This window comes from Chenopodium album, chromosome 20, assembly GCF_948465745.1.
Source record: "Chenopodium album chromosome 20, dcCheAlbu1.1, whole genome shotgun sequence".
In the NCBI taxonomy this organism is placed as follows: Eukaryota; Viridiplantae; Streptophyta; class Magnoliopsida; order Caryophyllales; family Amaranthaceae; genus Chenopodium; species Chenopodium album.
This window is the reverse complement of record NC_137853.1, coordinates 12354836-12367500: the sequence shown is the minus strand read 5'-3', so window position 1 is coordinate 12367500 and position 12665 is coordinate 12354836. Positions and strand designations below refer to the sequence as shown.

The window sequence follows — 12665 nt, the reverse complement described above, 5'->3', positions numbered from 1 at the left end:
CTTAGCAAAATCACACAAAAGGAACCACAAGAATCTTGATCGAACACACCCTACAAATAAATATAACCTTAATCAATATAAGGTTAACAAATAATTAGAAACCTCCAACTATATGTACATGAACCTTTTAAATTATTTTCTCATAAACCTCATTAAAAATCTGATTTTATATAATTAAAAATACTCATAATAATTATTTATAAATCCCCCATAATAATAATAAATGAATAAGAGAAGAAAAGAAGAAAAGATAAGAAAACAAGAAAGAGAGAAGAATTGAATTTGCGTTGGAAATAATAGGCAGAACTTGCAGAGGTTGTAACTCCTTCGTTATAACTCCGAATTAGGTGATTCTTGAGCCTAACCTCAAGTATTTTTTGAGAGTAACAAGAAGTGCCCGAAAATTGGCTTCAAAGATAAACGGGATAATTTGTGTAAAATTGAGGAGAAGAAAAGAAGATAATTGGTGTGAAGAATGTGAGGGGGTATGAAGGGGTATTTATAGGCTTGTTCATGCAAGAATTATGGGAAGAGAATGTGGGAAGAATTATGGCAAGTAGGGTTCATGGGATTACTTGGAAAAGTGAATAAAAGAATCATGGAAGGTTTTGATATTAAGGTGATTGTGTATAATTAAATATGAAAGGTATGTATGTCATGAAAAATAATATGGCAAGGAAGATTACTTGGGGAATAATCAAGAGGAATAAAAGGCAAGAGAATATGATGATCAAATATTAAAAAGATGGAAAAATAGAATTAAGGAAAATAAGAGATTTCCTTAGTAGTATTTAGGAAGATTTTTGTTCGGTTTTAAGGAATAAAATAATTGTATACGTAAATAATGTAGAATAATTAATTAATTGAATACCAACTATTCACCAAAAAAATAACTAAGAAAAATCAGATTTCCTACACATAGGAAATCCGAAATTCCTAACTAATTAATGGGAATTTTCGGACATGTAATTAATAAAATATAGTTTTTGCCTTAAATAAAATATCCGAAATATATAAATAATTTTGTTTTTAAATAGGATAAATGGATTATAAATCTTATCCAAAATAATAATTGAATTTCAAAATGCTTTTGACGCCAAAATTCAAATATCATTTTGGCTCCAAATAATAAATTTACTAAAATACTCTTTTATAAAATAATTCCTAATTAATTAATTAGGAAAATACGTATGAAAATACGGGGTATTACAACGATTGATGGTGGAGCTTGGTGAAGTGCGGTGGAATCGGGGCTACGGTGGTTGGTTTTTGTGGGTAGGGTTTCGTTTGGATAGGAGGACTGGACGACGGCCGTCCGGTTTCTGGGCTAGGGGAGCTGCGTGAAGGGGAGGGGTGAGGGAATGGATTAATGTATAATCGAAAAGTTGTATATTAAAAAAGAATCGGTCAAAGGTTGTATTATTACTTGCAATTAATTCCCATTTTATTTTATTTTCTTTTGGGCTAATTTCGACCTTAATGCTAAGGGCTAAAACATCTTATTAAAACCGTAACCAAATACTCCCTCCATCCCTAAATTTTTACGCCATTTGACTTTTGCAGTCTTCAAGAGGCATCTTATTACGGTTCTTATTCCATTTTCATACATGTAAAGATTATAAAAACTAGATATTAATAAAATATACCATGAGACGAATTTAACAAGATCTCACATAATTATATTATTTCTTATATATTAAGAGTATTTCACGGTGAAAGATTATAAAGTTTGACCCTAGGGATAGGGTGTAGTTTATTTAACGGAAAATTTGTGAGGAAGGTCCTTTTAAGCAGACCTTTTGGTGAGAAAGTCTCTATTATATATATATATATATATATATATATATATATATATATATATATATATATATATATATATATATATATATATATATATATATATATATATATATATATATATATATATATATATATATATATATATATATATATATAAGGTGGCACATAAGGTCCTTATATCGTGTTTGGGTTGTGGAGAGGATCCTTTGACCATTTGACCATACACCAGTAATCACGTTTTATGGAACTTGTCATGCCAGTATCGGTCAGCAATTTAACCTTCTTTTCTTGTAGCAATTCTCAAAATAACATATCCATCACAAGTCATATACACAATACACTACTTAATTTTACATTTTGTAATGTTTGCTTAATTCCGCATTATATCCATGAGCAGACTAGGGGAACAATGAAAAGAGAAATAGGAAAATGAAAGAAATGGAATATGGTTCGTTATCCATAATGAACGGACCCAAACCTACCCTTAACTCGGAATTTTTCTAAGAATTTCCGCTTAATTGAAACAATATAGAAAAATATCAACATAATGATCATGAACATGTTACTATAACCTTAATAAAAACAGCAGCAATGATGACTTTAGCTTAACTAGACAGGGAGGTAACGAAAAGCAGAGCAGCAAGAGTTGAGATGATAGTATTGGGAAGAAAATATGATAAATCAGTATATTGATATTGGATAAAATATTGATAGTCACCGTGAGCCTCAGCCTCAGGAGACAGTCAAACATTCAACCATTCTTTGGTGACTGTATCATAAGTCCTAAAGAATGCCTTATATATGGGGTTATGAACATAGATAACCCCATCATCTGCGAGAGTCACGGGCTCTCTTCCCATACACCATCATCTAAAGCCTTCAACCACACATTCCCATCGATCCAAAATAGGATAGCAGGCATACATGGTTGAGATATTGTTGAAGCAAGCAATGATTCTGTTAGACTGTTAATCTTTTTTTTTTTTTTTTTGACAGGATTAATCTAGTTTTTACTATTAAACCAAAATAAATAAATAAATAAGGTCATAAGTAGGGAAAGAGGCTAAAAAAATAACTAAATAAATAAATAAAATTGCAAAGATCAACCAAAATAAAGACGAACTGAAGAAGACCAACCAAGATCGTCGGTAAAATCTATTAATTAGTAAACTACTTTGTGCTTAGCCAAGCGAATACTTCGACGACGAGGAATGAAGCTCTTATTAGAAACGCTCACATATTGACCATTGAATTTGATCTCACAAGCTGAGGGATTCCGAAGGCCGAACAATTTCTCACAAAATTCATACTCTTTTGATGTCACTTTTACCTTGGTGGAACCTCTTAGTTCAAGATAAACCAATAGCAATTCTATCTTTTTGTCGCAATCTAAAATTCGCATGATCGACTCTATATGTTCATCTTTTACTCTATAATACGATATAAACACTAAATGCAGGACCTTTAAACAGGGACAACATCTTAGAAAAACCAACATATTATTCAACCACTTAATACTATCCTTAATACTTTCAATTTCTATCAATTTCTATTCTTAATTCATACAACTTCTCAAAGATTGGAACAATGTCATATTGTAATCTACCAATATCCTTCAAATTAATTATATCTAGGCTAAGAGATTTTACACCAGATATAAGTTCCACCATCCTTTTTACACTATTAAGCCAACTAAGGTGACCTTCCTCCAAATCAGTACATCCTGAACAAATATCTGCTTTTATTAAAGCGCTTGAATCCCCAATAAATTGAACAAACCCCATATCAGGAATCTGTACTGTAATTTCTTCTAGTTTCGACACATTGATTACAAGGTTTTTTGATAGTTGGACTGAATTTCTAATTCGACTCCTTTCTTTCATAACCAATTTCTTGAGATTATGAGCTGATAAATCTATTGAATCCAAATGATGATCGCGGTTAGTACGATGGATAGACAGGTTTAGATCTTCCAGCAGTGGACAACACCTAATAATTGCTGCCAACAAATCACAATCTGTAGATAAATGAAGTTTCTTCAATTTCGGAAGAGTCACAACAAATCCTTCATCGGCACGTGTGATACTGATATCTTCGATCAGTGTAAGCTCGACCAGAGATTGACATTGAAAGATACAAGCTGGCAGCCTTGCCAAAATAAATCTCTTATAATAGAGCTTTTCCACAACCATTTGTTCTGGATTTCGGGTGCATATATCACGAATACATAATTCAATGTCGGAAAAATCATACTCTTCCCACTTCTTATTGAAAAAGAGATGAAAACAATCAATTCTCTTCGAGGTGAGCTGCGGTATGATACGATTGACAGCCGCGGATAAATCATGACTTGAAGAAGGAAGATAAGTTGCAGTGAAGATGATGTTGGTGATGTGAGTCCAGAGGTAACGCCATTGGCGCGATAAGAAGGAGGTGGTTACAGCAGATTTGATAGGTAGGAGAGAAAGAATATGTATAAGGATGGCGTCTGGGAGTAAGCTCAATCGATCAATATCCTTCATTGTTTTTAATCGCTTAATCTTAGCCATTATCCCAGTTTTATGTCAAAGCAATGGTATACTTTATAATCTCATATATACAAGGATATATCCATATATAAGGAGTACAGAATATTATCCTCCTTTTTTCTTAGGAAAAATTGCTCCCATTAATTTGAACTTTGCCTCGCCCGCCGAAAATAATCCCAACTTTCGTTTATTATCTATTGCACCCAACTTTAGGGGTATTAATTTTCGTTGCACCCAACAGGTCATCTAACCTGATGTAGCAGGTTACCTAGCCACGTGTCAGCGTATGATTGGCTTAAATTTTTTTTAAAAAAAAAACAAAAAAAAACAAACAAAAAAAAATAAAATAAAAACCCCACAAACCACCCATACCTAGCGGCTGCCACCACACCCCCACCCCCACCCCGCCGGGAAATCACCCCCACCTCTGAAAAACCCCTCCCCTGGTGTCGGAAACCACCGCCCACCCCCGGAAACCCCTCCCCTTCCCTCGAAACCCACCCCTTCCCTTCCCCCACCCCCGAAAACCCCCTCCCCCACCCCCGAAATCCCCTCCCCCACCCACGAAAACCCCCTCCCCTGCTGGTTAGGGATGTTGGGATGAAGTTGTTGGTGATTATCGGCGGTTTATCGGTAGCTGGGTGGGATTTTCGGCGGCTGTGTGGGGTTTCGACGGGGGTGCGATATTCAGGGTGGTGGTTATGGTGGTTTCTAGGGTGGGATTGTGCGTCACTGGGTAATTTCGGGGGTAGGTTTTGTTGGCGGGGTAGTTTTCAGTTGTTAGGGGTTCCGACCGGCCGGTGTTTGGTGGGGCTAGGGGAACGGTTAGGGTTTGGCGATGGTTGGGGGGGTTGCTGGTGGTGGTCGTTTTTTTAGTTGTTTTTTTTTTAAAAAACTTTTTTTTTAATTTTTTTTATTTATGTTTTAAATTTTTTTTTTCTATTTTTTTTCAACCAATTACATGTTGGCACTTGTGCAAAAAAAACAAATTAGAAATATTTACCTGATTTACCGGTTGCAGGTCATTTGGGTGCAATAGAAATTAATACCCCCTAAAGTTGGGTACAATAGATAATAAACGAAAGTTGCGATTATTTTCGGCGGACGAGGCAAAGTTCAGATTAATGGGAGCAATTTTTCCTTTTTCTTAATCACATTTTAATATATAATTTCAAATATACGTAGTATTAGAACTTGTGGAATTAATGAAAAAAAAAATTGAAAATATTAGCCTGATACCATGTGGAATTAATGAAATCAATCGTATTAAAACGACGGCCAAGGCACAACATACATTAGAATCACATAAATCCTAACGGGAAATTCCCTGTTTCTCATAGTGCTAAACGAATTTTTTTTTCTTATGGGGACATTTTTGTGAATAAATCAATAATTTTTTTATTATTATGGGCTTCACAATTGAATCCTAAACATATAGAAACTCTATCATATGGTAATTCCGTAATTCTAGAGATAGGAGATAATGAGATATTGAGATAACTATTTTTTGACACATATTGAGATAACTAGGAACTAACAAAATATATGCTAATTAAAATATAAATATCTTATAATATAAGTATATCAAGATGTCAAAAATACTTTCGGCCCATGTAATCTTCAACAGACACTACCAAAGGGTCCAGTAAACCATATCTCAATTTTATTGAATACAGAGGAACTACGATTGAAATTCTAATTTCATTTTTCATCTAATAAGCATAGAAGAAGTGAAGAACAAATCATGTTCAAAAGAAAAATAAAAAAAATAAAAAAAGTGAAGAACAAATCAAGAGGTATATAAAAGCATATAATTATTGTTGATAGATATCTATGGAATAGGATATATGTTGTATACGAAGTATATTTTATACTTATCTCTCGAGTTCCCCTGTCACTGTTTTGACTTATGTATTGTGATCAACTAGATTAAGTCCCGTGTCATGCACGGTTTTTACAAAATTTTATAATGAATTATAATCTTAAATCAAAATCTACCAGAAAATAATCCTCTTGTTTTTAAATGAAGTTGAAAAAGTTTGAATCTTAATAATCAATCAATCAATAACATAATACTAAAACAGACACCAGGAATGACACGTGTCATTTTCTTGTGCTGTATTTTCCCTCCAAATTTTTTATTTTATTTATTTATTTATTTATTTTTTGTCAAATCTTCTTAAACAATCTTCTATTATACCAACGAAGATATTTTTTCAATATTTAGTTAACATAAATATTCCATATTTTGTATGTCATATCTTTTATATCTTTTATATAAAGTAATTCATTATTATTGTCCAAATTATGTGTCGATCAAAGTTTGTCACCAATAATCAATCAATCAATAACATAATAATAAAACAGACATCAGAATAACACGTGTCATTTTTTGGTGCTGTATTTTTCCTCCATTTTTTTCTATTTTTTTAATTTTTATTTTTTTTTGTCAAATCTTCTTAAACAATGTTCTACTATACCAAGATATTTTTCAATATTTAGTTAACATAGATATTCCATATTCTTTATGTCATATAGGAAATTTTGATTTTTACTACCTTCAAATAACCACTTAATTGAATTTACCACCTCCAAAAAAAAAAAAATTTACTTTACCACCACCAAAATTTCCAAAAAATCGATTTTACCACCAACTAACGGATTCCGTCCATGAATCCGTTAGTAGGACCTACATTTTTGACGTTTCTTCTTCATCTTCCCCGATCTTCCATGTCAACCAACCAGCAACAAAATCAACTACCTCGGTTGTTCGGAATTTCTTGTGGGTTTCGCGTCTGGGTGGTGGTTTCAGGTCGCGATGGTTTCGCGTCTGGGTGGTGGTTTCGGGTCGCGATGGTTTCGCGTCTGGGTGGCATGGTTTCTGGTCTGGGGTTAGGTTGGTTTTGGGGTTAGGTTGGCTGGGGTGGATTGCGGTGGTTTTGCGTCTGGGTGGTGGTGGTTTCGGGTCGCGGTGGTTTCGCGTCTAGGTGGCGGTGGCCCCAAAATCACAAGCCGCGCAACTGCAGCCCTTAAAACCACCGTCCCCCGCGAACATCGACCCCCAAAACCTACTATACCCTCGTCGTGACCACCCTTCTACCAGTGGTGAATTCATCGTCGTCGTCGTCTAATAAAACAATTTTTCTGACAAGCAACATCATCAAGGTTGTGGAGGTATAGAATTAGTTTGAAATTAAAGAAAAATGAGGAGAGAGAAAATGGAGGAGGGAGAAAATGGAGAGTTTCTCAAGAAAATTAAAGAAAAATGAGGAGAGAGAGACCACCCCCATGGCCCCATGTGCACATGTAAATTAATTGAGGGTAAAATAGGAAAGACACTGTAGATAAGGAATTTCCAGCACAAAGTACAGGGGCAATTTCGTACGCGCACTGTTCATAAGGAAATCCCTCATTTCAGCAGTAATTCTTATTTTTGTTCCCCGGCTTTTATAGGGTAGAGAATCACATAAACCCTTATATTGGTTTGGACTTAATAGAATTATTATGTGTCTATGTCAATTTCAATTCGGGCAAAAAATAATTATTTCACTTTTGTGCACAGATGAAAGGTATTCGATTTAACAGATACGATTGTATTATTTTCACATTGTACTATTTGAACTTAAAGTTATTTCACCTAATTGCATATTATTACATATTGCATATTATAATATTGATAATACATTACACATGCAAATAGTAATATTAATAATAACATTACACATTGCACATTATCCAAAAATATCGGAAAATTAATAAAAATAACATTAACATAAAATAATAAAAGCATGACATTGAATAATTGTGTTCTTTTAGTATTTCCAAAATCCGCAAAATATTTAATGTCCTGATTAGATTAAATATTATTCAATCACAATGAATTTCTGACGATCTAAAAAACGTCACTATCACACCAAATTATTTCAAATTGATTTTTTTTCACAATTAGACACATGAAACGGATGTACATTTACATAGTAAAACAAAATTAATAACATTAAAATTCGGCAAAAATACTTCTATATATATAGTCGAGAAGCACATTTTTGTTTTAGCATTTATGAAATTCGCAAAGAATTTAATGTCATGAGTGGATTAAGAATTAACCAGTCAAAATCAACTATATAATTCTTATGCTCTTCAAAAACACCATTGTCATTCCATAGAATTTGGGAACGAGCTTTAATACAGAGACAATAAGAGTAGTATGCGCATGTTTTTGAATAATTAAGAAATAATCACTAAATTTTTTATGAAAATACATTCATACAATTATAAACAAAAATAAAAAATTACCTCTAATAACTCTGATCATAACCCCTTTGTGCGGATGAATTTGAGGTTATGAAAGGGGATGAGTTTTTTGTGGTGGGAATGGGGAAGGGGGGAATATCCTCTCCTCTCCTCCCACCTCAAAACCCACCGAAAATTTGATTTTGTCATGTTTAAATGAACACCTCTTAAAGGTTATAATTTTACAAAATAATCAAAACATTGTATTATTATAAAAGAATGGGTCAAATGTTGTATTATTTTTTGACAGTTTTTATTTTACAATTTCATTTATTTTTAAAAAATAAACAATATATTTAGAGTTTGAATGAGGTGTAGTATCTATATCCTTTACTAAAGTGAGATTATTTTTTTAAGGGAATTCCCTAACTTTTTTTTTTAAATCATAAATTATCTACAAATCTATACCTATAATCTATCTAAATTCTATACTAAAGTGAGTTTGTTTTTTTTTTTTTTTGGAATTTTCCTTTCCAAACTCTACATTTTTATTTTTATTTTTTTAAAAATCATTATTTTATTTTTAATAGTGAAAAATCATTATTTTATCTACAAATCTATATATAATTTGTCTATAAATCCTATTCTAAAGGGAAATCTTTATTTCAATTACTAATTTGTATTTTTAAAACCCGAGTATGACTCGGGCATTATCTAGTTTATATCTAGAATTGAGTTTCGAATCAAAAGAAAAGAATGTAAATTAATATTTTATAAAATAAAAGATATGAAAAGTATGAGAATATTTTTTTAGGAAGTGATTATTATAATCATATGATGTAGTGAATATTTTTATAAGGAAGTGAATCACAAATATATAAAAAGTAAATTTTTTTTAAGGAAGTGAAAAAAAAAATAAAGGGAAGAAATTTTGGAGGGAAAAAACAGCACCAAGAAATGACATGTGTCATTCTTGGTGTCTGTTTTTAGTATTATGTTATTGATTATTGATACGATTGACTCCAATATGGTTGATTATTAGTATTAATCTCTATTAAAGTAGGTTTTTAGTTCATTTTTTTCTTGTTTATTGTATTTTATGCTTAATATTATGCCGTCTTGATGAATTGCACATATTCCCACTATCCTTAATGATATCTTCATGCGTACTATCCCAATTTTATACCAATTGAATGTTGGTGTAGTGGTGATTGAGACAACTAACACTTGGTTGGGAGGACCTGTGTTTGATCCCCCGGAACAACAATTGGGAGGAGACTGGAACCTAACCACCCAAAACTGATCCCGAATCCGAATTAGCCCAAAAGGTGAATCGGGTGGAACACAAAAAAAATGTCAATTTTATTTAAGAATACTTTGTGAAAAACTACCTTATACAACACTTTTTGCGTGAAACTACCTAATAAGTAAAATTTTGTAAGAAATTACCTTATAAAAGGGTAAATGTTGTAAGAGGCTACCATTGGTCGGAAAGTCACCGTTAACTTTCATTTTCCGGCGTTGACCACATCATATGCCAATCACGTGACTTTTAATTCACCCTTCCCTCCTTTTTTTTCTTAATTAGGAGTTTTGGCACGTGACATGATAAAAAAAAAAAAGTGGTGATTAGGTAGTTTCTCGCAACAAAAGTGTTTTATAAGGTAGTTTATCACAAAATGTCCTACTTTAAATTTGCTCAAAATTCCGAATTATACGTATTTAATTGGCAAGAGTAGTGCTAAAGTAATGATTACATGTTGAAATAAATTGTATGGAGTATTATATTCATGAATCCGAGAACCCTAAATTTTGAATGCCAGGAAGTTATATTTGATAATACATGCTCTAATTATTTAATTTATGCCCTAATATCTTGCGGTAGTAGATGAATAAAATCATCTTTCAAACCTTGTTATAAGCATTGGATGTTTTTTCAACAATCGAGAATGGCAGCTTTCATGCTTGGCCAGGTTGCCTAAAGGACGATTCAAGGTGAATGGGAAAGCGATAGGATGAGAGCACGTCGTTAGTATCAATACAAGCCATTCTATTATATTTCCTCTCTAATTTGTCATGGTATCAAGAGCAGGTTAAATAGCCGTTTACAAAATTTTTCCCAACGCCGGTGAGTTAGAAAATTAAACTCACCGGCGGGATTCATAAAGTTTACCCAAAAATTCCGCTGTGCAAAGATAATTTTTTTTTTTTTTTGGTGAGGTTATTCGAGCATGATTTTGCTCCTTTGGATATGAGTTTGGTTTTACTCTAAAAAACCAATAAGAGATTTGAGTATGGTTAACTCTAAAAGACCAATAAAGGATTTGAGTGTGGTTTACTCTAAAAGACCAATAAAAGATTTGAGTGTGGTTTACTCTTAAAAACCAATATTTGATTGAAGCTCGGTTTTGCTCTGAAAAAACCAAAAATTGTTATATTTGCAGGTTCGAAAAGAATGACGTTCTTGTTTAATTGATGACATATGACTGATATGAGTTCGAAAAGATGAACGTTCTCATCATTGAAGAAAAAAAAATTGAAGGCGACATCACAAGAGTGTGCACCTCGACTTCAACAAAAGAATTTCCAATCGCAACATTCGTGTTACTTACGATTGCAGGTTGGTGTTAGAGATATGAAATATCGGAAAATATATATGTGGTATATTTTCCGTATTGATCTTATTAGGAGAATAATATATTTAGATTTATTTTATGTTAAGATATTATTTAGAGAATATATCTTTAGGATTTATGATTATAGTAGTATATTTTTTAAGATTATTGTTTCCTATGTTATGTTCATAAGTTTGGTATAAATACTCTACCTATTGATGAATAATAATCAAGCCATTCTGTTACTTTAGAAGAATACTACAAGAGGGGGGGGGGTGAATTGTAGTTTAAGAGAATTGAGCTAACTTTTTGCGGAATTGAAAATAACTAAGCTACAGGAACTTAAAGTGAACACAGAGAGATTTTACGTGGAAAAGCTCTTGGCCCTAACAAGAGGAAAAACCACGACCACTTGGATTTTAGGAAAGATTCTCCACTATAACAGGGCAAACAACCTATTATAAGCTAAAGAATCAATCTTCAAGTTCCTCTATGAACTTGAAGTTCCCAGCAGCAAGTCCCACTACTTGCTACTCTTCTCTTCTCTCTCTTTCTCTTCTAACTTCTCTTAGAGTTCACTCAAACTCCCAATTCCCAAGTTACAACTCAATGACAAACTCTAGTGAAAGTAATTAAGAAAAACACTTAAGTGGAATGCGACTCTTGACTCGTTTATGAACAAGAAAGAAAGATAAAAGTATTTGAGCAAGGGTGAAGTTATCCAGAAAATAACTTCGACATTTTTAGGAAAACATTGCTTGGAGAAAACGCCACACTTTCCACCACTCACACCACCACTGTTGCATATCAACTCCACTACTCTACACCACTTCCAAAACTCTCAATTGTGTCCTAAAATCCAGGGCATGTTGAGCCTTAAGGAAGCAGCATATTGGTGAGTGGAGAAGACTGAATCAACAGTCAGTTGCGCAAGCTTAGGAAGTTTGTTTTTTGCAAAAAAAATTTTTTTTCTGAAAATATATTATCAGTTTAAAAGATAAGATCACAAAAGATTTTCTCAAACAAACTCTCCTAATTTTTAGCAAGTCAAAACTTATCTTTTTTTCGAACGCATTCCACTTAGCATTAATCCTAATTAATTTTCACTTACATAAAACCTAAAATAGAAAAATACTTCAGACTTTATGCTTCTCTAAGAAGTCTCTGCTTCGAGTCTTCTTTCCTTAGCTTCTGCTTCGAAGCTCTAGTTCCTTCTCGGGAACTCTTCAGCTGATCTCTTTGACTTTTAGCTCCTTGTGTTCCTTTGCCTTGAGTGATTCCTGTAATTTATAAACAGACTACAAGACTCACAAAATTCATTAGTCCACTTGTTTCACTTGTGTTATCATCAAAACATCAAGGGCAACACATTCTATTCACTCTTTCCCCTAATTTTTCATGGTATCAGAGCCAGGTTCACGATATGGGACCTTAAATGGCTAAAGTTCATTGGATCAAGAGTTGGTCCATGAGAGGGGGGAGTAAAGAA

At 33.0% G+C, this 12665-nt stretch overlaps 1 protein-coding gene across 1 annotated transcript; it reads right to left on the bottom strand.

Annotated features, from left to right (window-relative positions):
• Positions 1–3332: 3332 nt before the first annotated feature.
• Positions 3333–4349, bottom strand: LOC145596810 (FBD-associated F-box protein At2g26860-like). Its single transcript, XM_081653005.1, has one exon. It carries the CDS (start codon positions 4347–4349, stop codon positions 3333–3335), a length of 1017 nt encoding a protein of 338 aa, XP_081509131.1.
• Positions 4350–12665: the final 8316 nt, after the last annotated feature.